The sequence below is a fragment of the Vanacampus margaritifer genome, chromosome 3, assembly GCF_051991255.1.
Source record: "Vanacampus margaritifer isolate UIUO_Vmar chromosome 3, RoL_Vmar_1.0, whole genome shotgun sequence".
Taxonomy (NCBI): Eukaryota; Metazoa; Chordata; class Actinopteri; order Syngnathiformes; family Syngnathidae; genus Vanacampus; species Vanacampus margaritifer.
The window spans coordinates 24039217-24061547 of NC_135434.1; the positions used below are offsets into that span (position 1 = coordinate 24039217).

At 41.0% G+C, this 22331-nt stretch overlaps 2 protein-coding genes across 8 annotated transcripts; both read left to right on the forward strand.

The window, feature by feature from the left end:
- The first annotated feature begins 2149 nt into the window (after window positions 1–2149).
- On the forward strand, window positions 2150–5983 carry LOC144048725 (uncharacterized). The gene is made up of 2 exons (XM_077560978.1): window positions 2150–2628; window positions 3447–5983. Exons 1-2 carry the CDS (start codon window positions 2505–2507, stop codon window positions 5723–5725), a joined length of 2403 nt encoding a protein of 800 aa, XP_077417104.1. The 5' UTR covers window positions 2150–2504; the 3' UTR covers window positions 5726–5983.
- A 283-nt stretch (window positions 5984–6266) lies between these two features.
- On the forward strand, window positions 6267–21578 carry LOC144048726 (uncharacterized). Of its 7 annotated transcripts, none has more exons than XR_013293412.1 (6): window positions 6267–6710; window positions 7370–7555; window positions 8083–8138; window positions 8222–8294; window positions 12482–20378; window positions 20707–21578. XR_013293412.1 is itself a non-coding variant. In XM_077560980.1 (6 exons), exons 2-6 carry the CDS (start codon window positions 19231–19233, stop codon window positions 20882–20884), a joined length of 951 nt encoding a protein of 316 aa, XP_077417106.1. In that variant the 5' UTR covers window positions 8220–8294; window positions 12482–19230; the 3' UTR covers window positions 20885–21578. The 7 variants fall into 7 exon arrangements, 4 of the variants coding, with proteins under 4 accessions (XP_077417106.1, XP_077417107.1, XP_077417108.1 ...); XR_013293411.1 differs by lacking the exons at window positions 6267–6710; window positions 7370–7555; window positions 8083–8138 and having other exon boundaries at window positions 8220–8294; window positions 12482–19287; window positions 19419–19814; window positions 19968–20163; window positions 20250–20378; XR_013293410.1 differs by lacking the exons at window positions 6267–6710; window positions 7370–7555; window positions 8083–8138 and having other exon boundaries at window positions 8220–8294; window positions 12482–19287; window positions 19419–19814; window positions 19968–20128; window positions 20215–20378.
- Window positions 21579–22331: the final 753 nt, after the last annotated feature.

Here is a 22331-nt window from a genome sequence, read left to right on the forward strand (position 1 = left end):
GACCCCTGTCATAACACCCAGGATGTTTCATGAATAAAAAAAGTATTGTGAAAACTGCATGACATACTGTACTAGAGTAGTCAGAGCCCGAGGTAAGAGTACTGTTACTCTATAGAACGGTGTCACCAAGCTTTTTGAAACCTAGAGCTGCTACTTGGGCACTGATTAATGTTTGATACACACTTATGAAATAACAATAATCCAGCCAACCATTTTCTTAACCCCTTATCTTCACTAGTAATAATAATAAATTAACATTGCTCAAATTACCGTTTATAATGTCCTTATACTGCATGTTGCTAAAAATTATTCACATGAATGATCTAAGACTTAGAAACATGCTAAGGATTTCACACAATAATGAGGAAACTGGTTAAGGTAAAGTTGAAGTTTATTTTGAACATAAACAAAACAAAAATCAATATAATATTCCATGTGAAAACATAAACTGCTAGTTGGAAAAGGAGTAGGAAGAAGTGGTATTAACTGACTAAATATCAATATGCAATACTTTATTTAATTTTTATATCAATCTTAACCACTGTTTACATTTTTAAATCATCATTTCAACAACATTTCTAGAAAATCTCAATGTTTCTATTTCAGGAAGAGTCCCACGTGCTACTCAACAACTAACTGCATTGAGCATATTTAAAAATGAGGGAGAGTGTTTGAAGCAGGAGTGGGGACTCCTGCCTGGGAGTTTTGCTATATGTTCTGTCCACATGTGTTGCTACAACTTCAAATGTACTTTCTTTAAATGGTTATAGTTCGGATGCTAGCTTTGTTAGCCCATCCAAGGTGTTTTTCATTGTGTGTTAAGCTATTAAGCTAGCTGACTTTTGTAAATTGTAACACTGAAGTTATTGTGGTTTGGTTAAATACACGAGGGGGTAGTAATTCTTTGTTTAGATTTGCCTTTAAATTGTGTGGGTGTTTGCAAATAATTAATCCGTTTTGTGTGTGTTTGAGAGTATTTCAGTAGCATGATAGTCTCATATAAAGAGGTTTGGGCAGTGCCGTCCTCGCTGCACTAGAGGGCGCTCTCCAGCCACCACCATAACTCCTCCTCCTGTTTCCGGTCTCGTGGTCAACATGACGGCGTCCGTGGCCCGAGTTTGCCGCTATGTTTTACGACACAGGTCTTGTGTTCCACAAACTACAACCTTTGCACTAAAATGAAAATTTCACCGTTCTGGTTCTGTTTGTTTCACTTGTCTTTTTTAATGACTTAAGGTACCTGTGCAGGACGTCGTGTAAACAGTGCCTCAGAGCTGTTGCTGCTTCCTGTCACTAGGTGGGGATAAGGCATCAGAATTTTATTTACCTGTATATAGAAATGTAGTCGAAGTAGTAGTGGTAAAAGAAGAAACCAAACAATGAACATCATGGACAAGTATTTAGTTATTCAATGCAAACAATAATAAAACCACTTTATTTGCTAATTTTGAAATGAACCCGCGGTCTGAAATAAACAGCGCCCCGGGTCGGCCAACCGGGAAATGTATTGTATTATTTCTCGTATTATGTCTCCAGACTGCGTCTGGTCTGGAGACATAATACCCATAGTGGAGATGGAGTCAAGTTTAACAAACAGAGGGAGGGTGAGCTAAAAGGAACTGTTTGTTGTTGTTTATATAACGAAAACAGTGGTGGTTTGGCCCACAGCGCATCGAAAAATCAGATTAAAAAACACACAAAAGTGGTCAGAGACAGGGACTTGCAGGATATGAGAGGCCAGCATTGACACCTTTTGTAAAAACAAGGTCCAATGTATTGCCATATGAATGAGTGGTACAGTTGACATGTTGGATAAATTCTGGACTAAAAAGAGAATCTAACCAATTCCATTGCTTTGGAGTGTTCACTAGTTCAAAATTCAGGGTCGTCACCAACACACATCATTGGTGCGTGTAGACGTAAATTCACAAATTATCTGGCTTTCAGTCTGTTTAGTGTTTAGTAACAATTAATACTGAAATAACTTTATATTTCTGGTAAACCCCTCAATATTTTTATGGATGCAACTAAACATGGTTCTTACTCGTCCAAATGCAAAGATTTTTTTCTAAATGTATTCTCCAAATGAACATAGGCTCAAACGTTTATATAAAGTTATGCCCCACCCCGTGACACGAGATTTGTTCAACTGGTGTTGCCGTAGAATAGATTTCACGTGACCGATACTCCATTCCAGGCTGCTTTTACATAGCCACACGCGGTTCACTATAATTCGTAATAATTCATTCTGAATTCGTACTATACGAATTTACACATCGACACTGTGCGTCCGTCACTACTCTATTGAAGCCAAACTGCTCCATTTTGTGTCTGGTTGCATTCGTATCACACAGTTTTTGTCAAAATCTTTCGGTTTTGTTTAGCTTATTTTAGCTTATTTTAGCTTAGCTTGCCGCCGAAAAAAAGGAGACGCGTTTGTTATCGACATATTGGCTCAACAGACGTCAAATGTGACCGAAAAGTGTCGTGAATATCGTGTGAAAATGTTGGCAATAACGAAAGTCAAGTACAAAGAGGAGCTTTGTGGCGCACAAGAAGAGAATGAGCGACTACGTCAACTGATGGACGCTTTCTGCAAGCAGCCTCGAGTTGTGTTGAACAGAGCAGGTTTGTCACTTATTTAATCAATACTTTTCAACAATATGTCTATTTTGAAAGGATCCTTAATCCGGGCATTTTTTACCTTACGTTTACAGTTTTTCTCAAGTCGCTTTGGGACATGTCTCAGATAAGAATAGGTGCTCCTATTTTTGATGGTAAATCTTATAAGAATTATATAAGACAGCAGGTTTATTCTTTATTTTTGATTCGTTGACATACCAACAACTAAAATGGAGGATGGAAGCCTAGTAGATAATTTGATATTGTAAACAGAAGTGACTAGTTGGACCATTGATCGTAACTAAGTAAAAATCAAAACACTTTTTTTTTCTTAGCATAGAATTAGCTAATATATTACATATAGCCACATATTTATGCTAATGGCACATTGACACTAAGCCCATTACAATAATTAAAAATACCCATTTAGGTTTGACATGCACTTACTGTTGGCTAAATTGATTTCTCTCCCCTGGCTTTATTTGTTCTTCTTTGCTGCCCCCTAGAGTTTGAATAATTAAAAGTTCGTCAACTCCTCGAGGATGTTGTACAGCTCTTGCAGATGCATGCATTTGTTAGCTTTTTGTCAATGAATGCCAGATTTCACAACTTGAAATATTTTCTATATTTATGTGCGGAACAATCAGCGTTACAGGGGTTACAGAGTAACGTTGAGTGATTTCTGGAACAAAATACAGATACGTAACATTTGCCAGCTTTGTTACTCTTTCACTCAGGTGGCCCATGTGATAATCTTAAATATAAAACACATAACGTCACAATAAACGGTCTTTACCAAACCATGTGTAACTTGTGTCCCGCAGACGTCAGTGAAAAATACCTTTGTCCTGAGCGGCAGGAGCCAGAGTTCCCTGGTGTGAAAGAGGAGGAGGATTTGAAGCCTCTTCAAGTTAAAGAAGAGGAGCAGCCACAGCCCCCCAACATAAAAAAAGAGGAGCGGCTGCCGCCATACATTAAAGAGGAGGAGCATTTCACAGAGTTGCCCGTGACTCGTGTCCATTTGAAGAGTGAAGATGAATGTCAATATGAAGAGAACAAAGGGGCGGAGTCTCCAAGCAGCAACTCAAGACAACAAACAACAGAAGATGACGAGGACCACCGTGGAGGATCACAAGCAGACAGCATATTAGCTCGAATATCAGATGGCGAAGACACGTTACACTCTCCTCAAACCGATGACTATGAACAGTCTGACGGTGATGTGACATGTCACGCTGCCAGCACAAGGTGGAAATGCTGTCAGTGTGGTCAAACTTTTGGCTGCCAGTCTCTATTGAGAAGACATATGATCAGCCACACTGGTGACAAACCTTTTGCATGCTCAGTTTGTGGTAAAAAATGTGCTCATGCGGGGCACTTAAAAATACACACAAGAACACACACTGGTGAGAAGCCTTTTGCCTGCTCAGTTTGTGGTCAAACTTTTGCTCAGAAGGGAAACTTAGCAAGGCACACGAGAACCCACACTGGAGAGAAGCCTTTTGCCTGCTCAGTTTGTGGTCAAAATTTTGCTGAGAAGGGAAACTTAAAAATACACACAAGAATCCACACTGGAGAGAAGCCTTTTGCCTGTTCAGTTTGTGGTCAAAATTTTGCTGAGAAGGGGAGCTTAAAAATACACACAAGAATCCACACTGGAGAGAAGCCTTTTGCCTGCTCAGTTTGTGGTCAAAATTTTGCTCACAAGGAAAGCTTAAAAGTACACACAAGAACCCACACTGGAGAGAAGCCTTTTACCTGTTCAGTTTGTGGTCAAAATTTTGCTCACAAGGGATATTTAAAAATACACACAAGAACCCACTCTGGAGAGAAGCCTTTTACTTGCTCAGTTTGTGGTCAAAATTTTGCTCACAAGGGATATTTAAAAATACACACAAGAACCCACACTGGAGAGAAGCCTTTTACCTGTTCAGTTTGTGGTCAAAATTTTGCTCAGAAGGGATATTTAAAAATACACACAAGAACCCACACTGGAGAGAAGCCTTTTACTTGCTCAGTTTGTGGTCAAAATTTTGCTCACAATGGACATTTAAAAATACACACAAGAATCCACACTGGAGAGAAGCCTTATGCCTGTTCAGTTTGTGGTCAAAATTTTGCTCGGAAGGGACATTTAAAAATACACACAAGAACCCACACTGGAGAGAAGCCTTATGCCTGTTCAGTTTGTGGTCAAAATTTTGCTCGGAAGGGACATTTAAAAATACACACAAGAACCCACACCGGAGAGAAGCCTTTTACCTGTTCAGTTTGTGGTCAAAATTTTGCTCACAAGGGACATTTAAAAATACACACAAGAATCCACACTGGAGAGAAGCCTTATGCCTGTTCAGTTTGTGGTCAAAATTTTGCTCGGAAGGGACATTTAAAAATACACACAATAACCCACACTGGAGCGAAGCCTTTTACCTGCCCAGTTTGTGGTCAAAATTTTGTTCAAAAGGAACACTTAAAAATGCACACAAGAACCCACACTGGAGAGAAGCCTTTTGCCTGCTCAGTTTGTGGTCAAACTTTTGCTCAGAAGGGAACCTTAAAAGGCCACACAAGAACCCACACTGGAGAGAAGCCTTTTGCCTGTTCAGTTTGTGGTCAAACTTTTGCTCAAAGGGGACACTTAAAAAAACACACCAAAACACACACTGGTGAGAAACCTTTTACTTGCTCAGTTTGTGGTAAAAAAATTGCTCACAGGGGAGACTTAAAAAAACACACTAAAACACACACTGGAGAGAAGCCTTTTGCCTGTTCAGTTTGTGGTCAAAATTTTGCTCAGAAGGGACACTTAGCAAGCCACATGAGAACCCACACTGGAGATAAGCCTTTTGCCTGCTCAGTTTGTGGTCAAACTTTTGCTCAGAAGGGAAACTTAAAAGACCACACGAGAATCCACACTGGAGAAAAGCCTTTTGCCTGTTCAGTTTGTGGTCAAAAATTTGCTCAGAAGGGATATTTAAAAATACACACAAGAATCCACACTGGAGAGAAGCCTTTCGCCTGCTCAGTTTGTTGTCAAAGATTCCCAAGTAAGGCTGAAGCTAAGAAGCACAAGTGTGCTGGTGAGAATAGCAGAGATGAATAATGGTGCAAAGATCATGTTTACCGCTGAATGAACGAAAAATCGGTGTACCTGTGTTGTATGTGTCTGACTTAACCCTATTTTGAAATGGATTTTGTATATAAAATGTTACATCAACCTGACAAGGGGCTGCAGATTTAAACTATCTGACAGCTATAATCTGGCATGTTTACCGGTAATTGTCTATTAATATGCATTGTGCCTTATATCATTTTTAAATTACATTTTCCATGTTTAATATTAAAGGTAATTACAATGGCAGTGATTTTAAATCTATAATTTTGTGATCTATTTGTATTGGTAAATACTTTCTTATAATTATTGTGTGTGCCAAAACACTCAAAACATTGGTATATAGTTTGTCTTTTTTTCTTACATTTACACTAGTATTACTCACTCTGTAAATATAATAAAAAAGATGTCATCCATTATTACTGAAATAACTTTCTCTTTTTTGGTAAATCCCTTAAAGTTACCTAGTGAAGTCCTGCGATTAATTACGAATAAAAAAAAAAAAACGAGATTTGTTCAACTGGTGTTGCCGTAGATACGGCACTCGAGCCCCGGTTGCCTTGACAACTCGTCTGTCGTCTGTTTTCTGAAACATAAAGCAGGATTTACGAAATAAAATAAAAAAACGAGATTTGTTCAACTGGTGTTGCAGTAGATACGGCACTCGAGCCCCGGTTGCCTTGACAACTCATCTGTCGTCTGTTTTCTGAAACAAAGCAGGATTTACGACCGAGAAAAGACCTGCATACAATGTCGACTAGTTGTGTGGCGTAACATTCGCCCGTCTTATTACATTGTTAACGTTTTCATCCTTCCCAGCACGGGTACAAAGTCTGTTTTCAACACAGGACAATAATGGAGGAACCCCAGGATGTGGAGGCTCCAGCTCTTCTCCCTTCAGCGGCGACCAAAGAAGACAAGCACGGTTCAGAAATGGTGGCCTCCGAAGAAGCTGTGGCATTCTTGTCCAGTATTGGTGAGTTCACGGGCGATCTTAGCGTATACTTTATACACGAAGTGTGTGCACGCCTGAGGACATCCACCACCTGTTTTTGGCACTTGTTGACATGCTCAAACCACGATCAGGCACTATGTATGATCGGTCCGTCCAGAATCGGAATGAAATCTCAACTAATAAAGTACTGCAGTAAATCACAGTGTTAGGTAAAAATGAGGCAGAAGTTTTATTTCTGTTGTATATTTATTATTGTGAGCCACCGTATGTGTTTTGAGGATTTACAAAATGGCACACTATAGGAAAATAATAAAACAAGAGGCCCTACTTGAAAAATTATTCAATTAAATGTATTGCGCATTATATTAAGTAAAAAATGTTCAATAAATGTTTAAAAACAAGGGAGTCTTAAAAATTAAATACATGTACTTCAAAGTTAATTAGAACCAAATTGGGTTTTTGAAAAATAAAATAACGTGCTGTACATGGGAAAAAAATAAAATAAAATGGTAGTAGTACTGTTGACACTTCCACTTGGTTTGAGTCTCATGCTCAAAGTACTCTCCTGCTCCACGCTGATGATGATAATATTTTGGTCGAGCTCATCATCATCACTTAGTTCTTCTGACCTAAACATTAGCAGGTGATGTTTTATACCCAAAGACACTTTTTTTTGCCAGTGCCCGTGGAGCTGTCAAAATGTGTGTTTGCGGACTCTCTGGTGACCATGTCGGAAGGGGGTCGAGACTTGGGGAGGTTCTGCGTGTCAATGGAATTTGCCCACCGAGCCCGTCAAACATGTATGCTGGTACATGCACAAAGCCAAGGGGCCATCGACGACTCCCCATGTGGAACGACAGTGACAGGTGAGGGGGTCCTGCCCGATTTTTCTGGCCGTTAACATTTTTGCCAAAGCCAGCTGATACACGCCATCACGATCTAAGCACACAAAAAAACAATGGGGGCTCTTAATATCTGCTAATAAAGTTTATTATTGATCATTCATACACTCTCACTGCTGCATGATTGTTTAGATTATTGTTAGTCTGACAGATGATTACTATACGTGTTATAGAATGTCAACAACTGGCCAGTGTGTTCAAAGAAATATGTCAATTAATGTGCACTTCTCAGTTTTCAGTATGGGGGAGATTAATTTGATTAATCTAGGGAGATTTTAATTTGACAATGTTTATACTTGTGCTTGTAGTTTGCAGTCCTGTAGAACTGTGACTACATCAAATTGAGCTGTTTATAATATTTTGCCCCATGCAGTAATTTGTTAAGATAAAAACCTCTATGCAAGAACAAGGCCACATTTCTGATAGATGTTATTGGACTGCGCAAGTGATTGTAATTTAAGTGTGCCTTTCTTTTTGGTTTTCCATATTAGCCTACCTAACTGCTGACCTAGAAGTGTTGGAGGAGGACCACCACGAGTATGTCAAGGCAGGTCACTGAGTGCGATAAAGGAAACACATTCATGACATGCATCCCATGATATCTTTGAAGACATTTGCATTTCTTTTTAGCTTGGATAAGCGGTGTCACGTGGTGGAATGTGACGGAGAGATGAGGATCGATAAAGTCACCACTGATGGAAAGGTGAGTTACAACCAAAGTGAAACCAAGGGTGAACTTAGGATCAGAATGTGTCTGAGAAATAACAGGTGAAATACTGCCTAAATTATAACATTTGTTCCATTTGCATTCATTTATATACAGCAGTCTATTATTTTCATTTTGTGGTGTTTCTATTGGCTGCACTATTTCTAGTCTTGTATGTGCAATATGTTCAGGATCTTCAAGTGGTGCTGGCTAATGTAATGTAACTTAAGCAATACTGTATTGCAAGTGTTGGGAATAACGGCGTTTAACCCCTGGGTGTTATTTTATTTTGAAATGGCTTGGTCAGAACCAACATAAAGCCAAAAAATGGTCAAATAACGCCCAGGGGTTAAACTAACGGCGTTTGGTAACTCAGTTTTTGTCATAAAGGGACTAATCTAACTAATTAATTACGTTATCGTTGTTGTATGAGAAATGCGTTGTGTTAAAATTTATTTATTAGATTCAAGGCTCGAAGTAAGCTTACAAGACTTTTTGCGGTGAAAGACTCTGAAAATGTCATTTGCGCACAGTTAGAGGCACTGTTGTTGTCGGACTTTGTCCCAATAAAAGTGTCTTGACAGCTGAAATATATAGTGACTTTTATTTTGGAGGCGCCGCAGGAAGGGTGTCACGACGTGACGGACATGTCGTCTTTCTTCCTTCTGGACCTTAAGGCTTAGCATATTTTACCATTTTAGCAAAGAGTCCAAGTCCTCGCCTGGAACTGGTTTGATAACTTTGACAAGAATGATCTTAAATAAAATAAAAAATAAAATAAAAAAGGGCCGCCATGAGGAGCGATTTGTTGACAATTCTGTTCCAATAAGAACCATATTGCGACTCCACAAGCACCATAACAGCGATAATGATACCGATAAGTCATAGCGACACGCTCGCTTTGACTGCCAGACGTTTCAGAAACGGGATGTCGCCAGTGCCAGCCGATTTAAGCATTTTGACTGATCTTTCAAGGTCCACAGAAAATGTTGTGTTTGGACTATGGAAACACACATACTACCATACTACCAAATGAAAGATTGAACTCTCATCTTTCATCAGAAAAAAAAGTTTGTTTCTACCTTATTCCGTTCTTCAGTAATCAACAATAGAAAATGGTTAGTTTCACTGAAATGCTCTGTTTTGAAAAAAAAAGCGGAGAAAAAGAGCTTTTTGTGAAACGATGTTATTTCATGCACTCTAGTGAATTGTACACTTCTTTTTGTCCATGAATGATGCCACAAACACCTAAATAGTGCTTTACTTCTGTAAAACGCTATCACCAACAATGAAAAAATGTTTTTTGGTTGCAAAATACGTTTATTTCCATTCAACAGTGTAACAATTTGACAAAACAATTTCGCAAACTATTTACAAATGTGTGCAACTGTGGTAGTATTTACAATTATGTGGATGTTTCAAATACAGTTTTTCTTTTTGTAACGCTCCCATGCGTGCAAGGAGACGCAGCAGGATTTGCACAACAGATTAGTTTCACTTGCGATGGCTCCTTTCGCGTGCAGACATTACACTTTCTTGACGGCCTTTTTTTCCGGGGAATAGCAAGTAGCAGACTGTACCCACTCCTCCGATGAATATGCATTGGACTCGGGGCACTCTTCGTCGTCCGATTGAACGTCCGCCTGAGCGTGCTCGGTTGTGCTCCGCGTTTTCCGGTGTTAGCATCGCTTGCCGGTGAACCTTTATGACGTCGTCATAGCCGCCGCGTCAACGCTTGCAACTTCAGCGTCAACCTCGGAGTCACCATCATCATCATCATCGATGATGATCATCGTCGTCATCAATGTGCTCTTTAGCGTTGGTCGATGCCTTTCGTCTTTGAAAAAAATTCCCAAGTGTGAGCTGCTTGCAACCGGTCGCCATTGTTCGCTTCTTCAGCCATCTACCTCCGCCTCACGTCTTCTACTGCCGCGTCAATGCTTCCAACCTCGCAGTCACCATCATCATCATCATCGATGATGATCATCGGCGTCATCAATGTGCTCTTTAGCGTTGGTCGATGCTTTTCATCTTTGAAAAAAACTGCTCGACCATGAGCTGCTTGCAACCGGTCGCCATGTTTTCTTCCCTTCCCCAGCCATTGTCCCCTCTAGCTCCGCCTCACGTCTTCTACTGCCGCGTCAATGCTTCCAACCTCGCAGTCACCATCATCATCATCGATGATGATCATCGTCGTCATCAATGTGCTCTTTAGCGTTGGTCGATGCTTTTCGTCTTTGAAAAAAACTGCTCGACCGTGAGCTGCTTGCAACCGGTCGCCATGTTTTCTTCCATTCCCCAGCCATTGTCCCCTCTAGCTCCGCCTCACGTCTTCTACTGACGCCTACCCAATCTTGTCAAAAGAGAGTCATTGCTGCCATCTAGGGGCCAAAAATAGTCATTAGGCTAACTAGATCTGCTTGAAACTTTCACAGCAGCTGGCCAAGGCTTTCCTCCACCCGTTTCAAAAAAAAAAAAAAAAAAATTGGATGACGTCTTTTAACGTCATTGGCGGCCCTCCGTAGGTTTTTACTTGATGTCTTTTAACGTCCATGGCAGTCAAAGAGTTAATAGCGCCAACAATTGTATTTCTCTTATTTCACAAGTGCTAAACGTGTGAAAAGTGTTGAAAGAAATATGCTCACACTCATGGAGGCGATGGAGTGACATTTGTATGTGAATGATGCATGTTAAGCCTAGAGTTGGGCAGTTTTCTGACGTAAACCAACCATCAAACACGTCTTTATATGTGTAGAATTATAAACTGAAGATATATCCCCATACTCTCATATTTGAAAGTGTACAAAAGTATATGTTTTTCAGAGAGATCAAGTGGAACCTGATGATTCTGAAGAGTAAATATAGTAGTAGATATGGCTATGATTTTGACCATGATAGCATCAAGCACTGGAGCAACTGGCTAGGGACTTTCTACAAGTTACCTATAGATGACATATGTGCCACAAATCACCATCTATCCAGTATTTATTTTATTTGTATTATTATTCTGATTGCTGTAGTAACTGGCAGTGGTAGAACATACATCACCGCTCCAAATTTAATGTATTATTATTATTATTATTATTATTATTATTATTATTATTGTTATTATTGTATGATGTGTCATATTATTGAGTGAGGCATTTGTGTGACGTAAATACTCACAAAATTAAATTAAAACACCTTATACAGCCTGGACGTAATTTGAATTCCTTGTATAGAAATATAATAATAATAATAATAATTATTATTGTTTGATATAAAACTTTTTTAAGTAGTGAAAATAGTTACCTTTGCCTGGTAATGAGTTACTTTTATTATGAAGTAATTCAATTACTAACTCAGTTACTTTTTAAAGCAAATAATGAGTAACTATAACTAATTACTTTTTTAAAGTAACGCTCCCAACACTTTACCAATCAGATTTAATATTCAACATCCTAGGGCCAGAAATGGAAAATAAACACCCAACAACGGAACGGTTTCTTCAATCAATCAGATTTCACATTTGTCTACACAAGACCAACGTGCTGGCTCTCCATGACATCAGCATTTTTCTACCTGCTGATTGTGATTGGTTGGTCTAAGCAAAACATGTTGCAGCCAATTTCACACAGCAAAACATTAATTTTTAAAAATGTTTTTGTCGTGTTATCAGGTAAATGTTGATTCCGAACTGCTCCAGATGATGTACATGTTATATTGCACTTTTGTATAGTATGGGGTATATGCCACGGAGGAGGCGGACTTCCGACTTCTTGGTTTTCACTCATCAGCTTTGTTTCCCGTTCCTGTTTGTGACGTGTGGGCCGTGTCACAGTTCTTGCAATTCCGCCTTTGTGCCCCTCGGTTGCGCGTTTCCGTCGATGGGTGGGAGTGTGTAGTGTGTCTGTCTCAGTTGTCCGAAGCATTTCAGAGAGTTGAGACGACCGGTTGGGGGGTGCAGGGGTGCGAGTGTTGGAACGCGGCCATCAGTGGCCGGAAACGACGCTGATGTGTGAAACCCGGAAGTCTGTGGCACCTACCCTAATGATGGCTTCTATAATTCATGTTATTAGGTAGATTTAGTCAGATAAATCCCCTCTTTAGGCCCAGATACCAATATCTTGGTGCAATATAATTCAACTCAATTTCTGGCCCACTTAATAAGATGCTCTGTGTATGTGTTTTTTTTGTGCGTCCAGGAGGTGACAAGAGACAGTGTTTCATATTCCATGGCTGCCCTAAGAGGTCTTATAACTGAGGGTTCCAACTTCTTGCTCATGCGTCTTATTGTGTTGAGGAAGAAAGTGCCCGAGCACATGACTTTCATCTCCTTTGACCAGAATTTACGCATCAGCTGCACGACTTTTGTAAGTGATTACACAACTTCAGTATGGACATTTTCGGTTGCACTGTATGGATAAAAATATTCGGAATACTCAGCCATTACAATGTAATGAATTGCATTGCCAGACTTGTCAACAGTATTCTGTCACGGCTGGCTGTGGTTTTGGACCCAAGTGTGTGGAGGCCGAGGTAAAGTCCAAAACAAAAGGGTTTTACTAATTAAACAAGAACAGGGTGGTGCTCAACGTGCCGACAGGCAGTGATGGCAGCGCGACACTGAAGCTTCGATACAAGCTTCAAACCCTGAACTACAATTCCATAGAACCACTGCTTCAAAGCTTCTTTTGGTGCGGGAAAAAATCACGTGACATATGACGTCCGAAGCAGCGACTGATTTGTTGCCCGAATGAATCACATGCCTGGTTCGCGGTCCAATCACGTGATTCTCGATTCTGACAGGTGACAGGTTGAAACAGTTTTGAATTTGAGCGTCAACCCTTTATGACCGCTCTAAACAATGTACTATTCGTGGGTTGTCGGTGTGTTGTTGGTGCTGTTGAATTGTCATTGCCTTGCGTTGTTACATTTGGTCATTCATGGAGCCAGCCAGGAAGAGAGGTCGTTCTGAAATGTGGAACACTTCAATCTGATCACTCCTGATAAGGTAGGTGTGCTGGCTGTTTAAAGTTATGTGTATAGATCAGAATCAGAAAAAAAACTTTAATTATCCCCGGGGGACAATTATTTATTGATTTATTTTTTCGAAGGGCATTTTTTTTTTCGAGGCGCAAATTAAATAAAATACGTTTTGACTTGGACGGGAATGGAACCCGAGTTACCCGAGTGGCAGGTGATAATTTTACCACTGAACAACCAATGTTTGGTTGTAAAGCTTATGTAAATAGGCTTTACCTTTTTTACTTTCTTCAATTGATTTGACCTCAGTCAGGTGCATGTGTAGAAACAGTATATGTAATATGATGCACGCCAGCATCGTCGGTCCCGTGCGAGCGAGTTTTCTCTAAATGTGGAGAAGTTGTGAGCAAAAAAAGAAACCGGCTCAATCCAAAAAAAGTGGAAAAAATAATGTACCTCAATAAAAATCTTTGAGTGTCCCCCATGACCCCCTGTCAGTTACACAAGCACACCCAACCTATGCCATATTTTACCAGCACTTTCTCCTCAATAACAAAATACACACATTCATCAGTCTTTATTTGTCAATAGAACATGCTATTCAGTCCTAGTGTGAGTCCATCAAAGAATTTTCAAAGCAAAGATGCTTTAAATTCACTGCAGCCTTGCAGTTTACCAGTAGAGGTCACTGTAACTGAAGCTTCGCGTAATGAACCTATTTTCAAAACAATTGGCTCAAGTGGTTCAGTGCTTCACAAAAGCTTCATTTGCCCATCACTACCCTTAAGTGCTTCCTTGACCTCCACTCCGCCCAGCTTTTCTTTTCCTTCCTTCCCAGCATGCTTTCTTTCTTTACGTTAACGTGCTATTTTTTAAAAGTGTTGCCGCGTGGCCTTCCACGATTCAAAATCATCTCTGATGTTCTTGTATAATAATATTTCAACTTTCCACCTTGCATCTCATATCTTGACACAAGGGGGCGCAAATTACCCATGCAAACTGTCGTGGCTGACGACATGACATGTCACCACTCACCAGGGGTGCACACACTTTTTCTGCATGCAAAAAATTCTAAAATCACCAAGTCAAAATGATCTACCATCTATTTAAAAATGGAAAACGTTTCATTATAAATAAATTCGGTATTCTCTATATGTATAATATAGGGTATGTATGTAGGTCTATTTAGTATTACTGCATTGACCCATATTGCACAAGACAAGTGCATGTTTTTTGTCATTACCTTATTCTGATTAATAAATTGCATTGAATAGACAGTAGCCTACCTGCTGATGAATGATCAACAGCCATATAGTTTTTTTTTTAATCTAACACTCTTCACATGGAAAAAGGCTGACTCTTCTGGGGCGTTGCAGCATAAGGCAGGTCCATGTCCTACGGGCACCTCCAAACCCTCACAGCAGAATGGCAGCAGCAGCAGCAGCAGCAGCAGCAGCAGCAGCAGCATCAATTGGGAAGTTTAGCATTCTGCTGAGTTGCCATAATTGATTGTTGGTCAGGACTATGTTGTTTTAAACTGTAAGGTCTCTTTTAAAAAGTCCTTATCAATGACTTGATCTGATCGTGTTTATTTATTTATTTTTACCAGAGACATGGCTGAGTGAGCACAGGCGCACCATCTCTTCCACAAAAAGCATTCCATCCCCGTACAATTCATTTGTAAATAGGGTGAGAAAGAATTTGGCTGATTTTTTAAATGTTCTTCAACTGCATGAATTTCAAATCACCATATTTCTTAGCCCGCCCAAATCAAAGGTCATACACTGGACCTCATCCTCACCTCAGGATTGTCAACACACATCTCCACTGTTTTAGGCTGATAAGACTAAGATAGTTTTAGAATTTTTGATTTTTAGTTTCTTCAACTTTCTATTTTGCAGCTTTTTAAAGTGTCAGTGTCATAGTATGAACAGTCTGAAAGTTTCACTTAAAACTGCCAGCCCGACTGTTTCAAGTATTTCTCTCAACACACCGCACACTGCAAGATATTTGCTTAGAATAATCTTTCGGAGACAACTTCGTATTAGGCCTTTGCTGACTTTGATTGCAAGGGAGCAAAAATCTTCAAGTTTGGACCATTTTCAGTATGTGTGTAATTGGCTTAAGTTAACATACTGTAGTAATGATAAAATAATGACGATTTTATGGTGGCTAAAATTTTGCCCATTAGTGGAAATCTTTAATTATAATTGATCACTATGGGAAAAATGTTAACTGCACTTGGAAACGTTCATGTTAAATAGTTTGCATCACACAATACCACCACCAGGGAGCAGTGCCTGTCTGTTTTTAGATTCTAAAGCGACCTCTATGTGAACGCGTCGTGTCCCCTTCAAAGACTCAGGACTGCACTTGGATGATGCATAAAGTGTTTGCTCCGTCTGTCAGCTGTCCAGCCTGCAGGTGGTTTCAAATGGCCTGACATTGTGGCGAAATATGACTTGCATTAGATTAGAAATACACTGTAGATACAATGTAAACAGGAGGAAAAAGTGATGACAATTCTGAGGGACAGGGGCTGAGAGAATAGCATTTGAAAAGTGATACTTTTTCATGTGGCTCCCACCGGGGTTACCTCTGCAGAGAAGTAAACATTTGGATGATAGAGTCAAGCCAGGGACAGTACATGTCATTCAATCACTGGTATGACCTTTATGATCAATGATGACTGTGGGAGTGGATATGGAAAAAAAAAAGCCTGGAGGCAATATGATCCATTTCAGCATCATTGTATTTGGAGCAAGTTCTTATCTGTATTCAGGCTAGCAAATGCTTATACAAGTCATAGTAGCCTGCTAACCTTTTTCAGTGTTATCGTTTTCATAATTTTTACTGATAAAATCTTTGTAACAGAGAAACCAACTTGATAAGGGAACATTGACAATAATTACTCAGGTTATTATCAATGAAGCAGTGCCAATAGATCAATTTTCCTTTGACGTTGCGCTCTGGAAATTCCCACGGCTGTCATTATGGAATTTGACGCAATGCTGTGTTTGGCTGCCACAAAACCAGAGGAGGCATTTCACTTTTTACTGGTGGAAAATTTGAACCAGAACAAGAAGATTTTATTAAGGAAAACACAGTGATTTGTGGCTCTTATGAATTAGCAGTTTATTTTCCTCCGGCCCAAAAAATTCTCAATTCAAGATAACTCAACTTTATTTCTAGAGCAGGTAAAATAAATAAATAAATACAGTTGTGACAAAGTGCTGTTGATAATGATTATAACACAGTTAATAATAATAGTAATAATAATGATAAATGTAAAAAAAAATCTAATCGTGTATAGATAAGATTTAATTAAAAACAATAAAATGAAACTTATTTAGCAAGGTCTTCTTTGGGTTGGTGTCTCGTCCGCTGCAGCTGAACCAAAGAAGAACTTGCCGAGACCAATGAACAAGAAATTCACATAGATGTGCTTCCCGTGCATACAAAATGTACTAATTGAAATGGTGGTTTAACTTGGTTCAGTAAAAAAACTAAAACGAGTGCAACACTGAAGACACTGAAGAAGAAGAAGAAGCAGAAGGATGGTGCCAGATAATTCTAGCTCATCCGTTAGTACTACACAGTATATCTTCCAGTGTTACTAGTTTAGCATTATACCTGATGTCCCCACAAAGTTTTTGTAACCTGTTTTACCCTGGACCTTTGTTTTTTTGATACCGTTTTTGTCGTGAAGCTTCTCCAGCCAGCCCGCCCACTCACTGCCTGATTGCCTGCCTCCTGAGTCTATTTTAGTTTTTTCTTACCAGACCTCAGCAAATAAACTGTTACTCATTTTTTAACACTTGTTGCCATCTCTGCATTCCGAGATCCAACCCAGATAATCCGTAACAGAATTATCTGGCCAACATGGACCCCGCAGAGAGGGATAATATCTGGCAGGCTTTGGCCTCTCAAGGAGCATGAGTCGGGCTGCATGAAAAGGCCCTTCAAAAAATCATGGACTCCCTCAGCAAACTCAACAACAGTATGCCCCAGTTTGACAGACGCTTGGACCAGGTTGCCACCCAGCTCTCCATGCCCCAGGCTCCGGCTCCTCCCGCTCCTGTTCCTCCAACAACCCTGCCCACCCTTCTCCGGGAACCTTTAATTCCAACCCCTGTCAGGTACTCAGGAATTTCAGGGCAATTTAGTAAGTTTATTCACCAGTGTTTTCTTGTGTTTAATCAGCAGCCCTCCACTTATGCCACTGATGGTTCCAAAATAACATTTATTATGCGTTTGTTGTCCGATAAAGCATCAGCTTGGGCTGTAGCCTTTGCCTAAACGAATTCACCAGTTTGTAGCGACTACGAGTTGTTCACTGCTGAAATGCTCAAGGTCTTTGACCATCCGATCAAAGGAAAGGAGGCCATTAATAGGCTTCTTTTTCTACGTCAGGGTTCTGACCACGTACTCAATTGATTTCCGCATTCTCGCAGCAGAGAGCAGGTGGAACGAGGCTGCATTACAAGAGTTTTTTCTACAGGAGTTAAGTGAGGAGTTAAAGGACGAGTTAGCTTCTTGTGACGAGAGCTATTCGCTTGGACAACCGCCTCCGTGAGAAACGCAGGGAAAGAGCAGCTAGGCAGAGTGTCCCTGTTAATCCTTCTCGGCCCACGTCTCTACGACAGCAGCCACCATCCCTCCTGCCACTTCCTTCCAGAACTCCTCCACTACTGACACCTTCTACCGCCAGCTCTGAGGAACCCATGCAGCTTGGGAGGATTAAGCCAACACCTGAAGAGCGTCAACACCGTTTCCAACAAAGGCTCAGTTTCTACTGTGGCCAGGCTGGCCACCTCAGAGTGCAATGTCCCTTTCTACTAAAAGAGCACGCTCATCAGTTAAAGGAGGCGCACTGGTGAGCCATACATCTGCTGAGCCGCCCTCCCCTAATCACATGCATCTTAAAGGTACTGTGTCCTGGCAACAAGTTTCATTGCAAGTTTCATGCATCGTCTCTCCCGCCTCACCGACCTCATGGCTGTGCTATTGACTTGCTCCCTGGCGTCCCCTACCCTTCCAGCAAGATGTTTGCCCTTTCGAGGCCTGAGGTTTATATTGCAGACTCCCTTGCTGCATGGACTCATTCATCCTTCGTCGTCCCCAATGGGGGCCAGATTATTTTTTGTCGACAAAAAGGATAAGACCCTTCGACCCTGTATTGACTACAGGGGTTTGAACAACATCATGGTGAGGAACAAGTATCTCCTTCCACTCATTGACTCAGCCTTTGGCCCCCTCCATCAAGCAGCCATCTTTTCCAAGTTGGACTTCCGCAATGCCTACCACTTGGTTAGAACAAGAGGGGGTTGAGTGAAAGACTGCTTTCAACACTCCTATAGGGCACTTTGAGTACCTGGTTATGCTTTTTGGGCTCACAAATGCACCTGCTGTTTATTCAAGCTGTCATAAATAATGTCCTACGAGACATGCTCGACCGGTTTGTGTTCGTTTACCTTGATGACATTCTCATTTTTTCCCGCACACTCGAAAAGCATATCCAGCATGTCAAACTGGTGCTACAGCGACTGTTAGAAAACAGACTGGATGTCAAAAGTGAAAAGTGTGTATTTCACGTCTCTTCCATAAGCTTCCAGGGTTTCGTAGTGGAAAAGGAGCAAATCAGGTCAGACCCTGCCAAGGTTCAGGCAGTGGCCCACTCCTACTAGAAAAGAACTGCAGAGATTTCTAGGGTTTGCTAATCCCTACCGCAGTTTTATTCGCGACTATAGTAAAGTAGCTACACCACTAACCCAGCTAACGTCTACCAAGGTTCCCTTTGTATGGTCACCTGCAGCTGAGGCAGCATTTGGAAAGATGAAGTGCTTGTTTTCCTCTGCTCCTGTCTTGTCTCATCCTGATCCTACAGCTCAATTCATGGTGGAGGTTGGACGCCTCGGACACCGGGGTGGCGGCAGTCCTTTCACAACGCTCCAGTTTGGACCAAAAGATGCACCCTTGTGCGTTCTTCTCATGCTGGCTATTCTCAGCAGAAAGGAACACTGATGTGAGGAACAGAGAGCTACTAGCGGTGGTTCTGGCACTTGAAAAATGGAGGCAGTGGATGGAGGGGGCATCTCACGTATTTGTGGTATGGACTGACCATCAGAACTTGTCTTATCTCCATTCTGCTCGCAGACTCAACTCACGCCAGGCTCGGTGGGCTCTTTTCCTTGTTCGATTCAACCTCACCCTAACCTACCGCCTTGGTTCAAGGAATGTAAAATCACGTCAGTTCGCACCTCCAGTCATGGAGCCCACAGAGGAGGCTATCCTCTGTGCTTCAGTGGGGACATGATTCCAAAGTTTCTTGCCATCCGTGTGTTCACTGTACCCTGGTTCTCCTTCAGCAGCGCTTCTGGTGGCCATCCGTGCATGCAGACACCAAAGAATATGTCTCCGCCTGCTCAGTCTGTGCCCGCAATAAAGCGTCTCATCGTGCCCCAGCTGGCCTTCTTCGCCCCCTCCCTATTCTTCATCCGTCTTGGTCACACATTGCTGTGGATTTTGTCACAGGTCTGCCTCTGTCAGAAGGTAACAATTGTTGACCGTTTTTTCAAAGCTTACCTATATTACCATACTCCCGAGTCTGCCAATCTACTTATTCAGCACGTTTTTAGACTCCATGGCATTCCGAAAGGCATTGTGTCAGACAGAAGTCCACAATTCTCCTCCCGTGTTTGAAAGGCCTTCTGCCAGGTGTTGGAGGTATCAGCCAGCCTGTCATCGGGTGACCACCCTCAAACAAACGGCCAGACTGAGCGGGTGAATCAGGACCTGCTGGCGGCTCTACATCGTGTAATCTCTCGGAACCCAGTTTCTTGGTCAACTCACCTTCCATGGGTCGAGTATGCCCACCACTTTCTGGTTTGCTCCGCCACTGGTATGTCTCCATTAATGGCCTCTAATGTTTTCCAACCCCCACTTTTCCCAGCCCAGGAGGCCAACGTGGCAGTTCCCTCTGTGCAGGAAAGTCTCTGGCGTGCCCGCAGAGTCTGGTGTGAGGCTCGTACAGCTCCCACACGCACAGCGGCTCGAAATCGGAGACTGGCGAATCGCTGGCGTTCACCAGCCCCTGCTTACCAGCCTGGCCAGAAGGTATGGTTGTCCTCTCGTGACCTTCCACTCCAGGTGGATTCCCGGAAGCTTGCACCAAGATTCATTATTAATTAATTTAAAACTATGTATGGATAGGTCTGATGCCACTGAACATTTTGAGTGGTTGGAAGTAAAAAAATATTCATAAATGACTAAGTTATCACACCTCAAGTATCTTGTATACAAAATGGAGACTGTGCCATAATGTGTCACAGTAAAAAAAAAAAAAAAGGACGTTACGAGGATATGTTGTTTGGTATCCATTCCATGTATTTTATGTCAAATGATACAAGAAAAACATGTTTAATATTTCTCTCGCCGCCAACAGAATGCTGAGTCTGAGACTATGCCGCACACCCACCGCACGTGGATGTTGTCTAATACGTGCCACGTGCCACTGCATCAAACTGGAGGGGATGATCATGAAAAAGACGGCTTACTTGCTCAATTCTCATCTCTATAACCTTGTTAGTATTGCAGCGCACTCAAAGGCAGCGACTGAGTGACTGTTGACCTAATTTCAGCGTTGCCTCTTTATCTTCATCTTTCACTCCCTTCTCTCTGCCTCTCGCCTGTTGTCAATTATTGTGTATTCAGAGGCCCAAGCTGAAAGCAAAAGTTTACTTGTGTGTTTAGGACAGTCCCGGTTATTTATTTACAACAAGCATTTGCCCTCAATGACTCCACTTGTCTGCCTTTCTCCTTTCTGTTGCTGTCAGATATTCTATGTTCTGAGACCAAAACTCAAACTACAGATTTACTAATTGTATATTTTAGTCACATTTTTTTTTTTAATTTACAATATCAATACAACCTAACTAAATAAAAATGACACAACATAAACACAGATCACATATGTTTCTTTGTCTCCCGTCACGAGCTTCTCAGGCTTGTTTTGCTAACCAGCATACCGGTTTGAACCAGCCTCACTCTGACGCTAGCTGAGATTCTCAGTTCCACCTTCAAGTCACCACACTAAGCAATCCTCAATCTCTCTGAGCTCATAGAATTTCCTGAAAGACCAGCTGCTAGACTTCCTTTTAGATTATTTCAGGACAATTAAAAGTCACACATTTTATTTCCCTATTTCATGTGCTGCATATATCTACAGTCGAAATGTAAAAAAAATATTGCATAAGTTTAAAAGTCACCATGGTCTTGTTAATTCTGAAGAGCAAATAAATTAATATATATACTATATATTCATTTTTTTGTGTCCGTTCTGTTCATTGGAATATCAACACGTACTATGATATATTTATATAGGCTCTAGTTGGTAATGATAGCCAATTGAGTTAATTAAATGGCTGATACTTTAAAGAGTGTTTATTTTTATTTTTTTTATAAAAACAAATCATTGATAGCACAATAGTAAAAAAAAATCAACACTCCTACTATACCTAATGACTTCCTTCCCACTCATTTCCCCACATATTCATATGGCGATATTATTGCCACAAAAAGATTGTGTTACCTTTCGACACAGAAGGCTGTTTCTTATTTTTATAATAACCAAGTCTACAGCACAGTAGGTGTGTACTGTATTGCTTTGAAATCCATGAGAGTACCACTGATGACTTGTTCCTGATCATCCTCATCCTTGCGTGACCTGGCCCTCCCGCCACGATGAACAATGGGACCGCTTACGACCGGCTCCAGCACTTTCCTTTGGTTGGCGCCTCACCAGACCTCATCACTTCTTTGTTCTGTGTTGTCTTTGTTTGGATTTTACGCGCATCCATTAGTGTCGACGTCTGCTAGTTTTTAACACCACTTAGGGATTGGCTCCACTATAATAATCTTTAAAAAAAAAAGTTTTGAAATGTTTCATATACAGATCCACATTCACCTAAACATTGTAGAAAGTATTAAAAATATTGTTAAATGCGATCTAGGTTAATTGTTGATCATTTTCATCATCGTCATCTTTTGTACTCCTAAAATACGATGTGG

Coding starts and splice junctions, on each gene's coding strand:
- LOC144048725 (XM_077560978.1), top strand. CDS start 2,505: ATGTTGGCAATAACGAAAGTCAAGTACAAAGAGGAGCTTTGTGGCGCA. Junction 2,629..3,446: donor AGTTGTGTTGAACAGAGCAG/GTTTGTCACTTA, acceptor TGTGTCCCGCAG/ACGTCAGTGAAAAATACCTT.
- LOC144048726 (XM_077560979.1), top strand. CDS start 19,231: ATGCACCCTTGTGCGTTCTTCTCATGCTGGCTATTCTCAGCAGAAAGG. Junction 19,815..19,967: donor AGGTCTGCCTCTGTCAGAAG/GTAACAATTGTT, acceptor CGTGTTTGAAAG/GCCTTCTGCCAGGTGTTGGA. Junction 20,379..20,706: donor CTTACCAGCCTGGCCAGAAG/GTATGGTTGTCC, acceptor CGCCGCCAACAG/AATGCTGAGTCTGAGACTAT.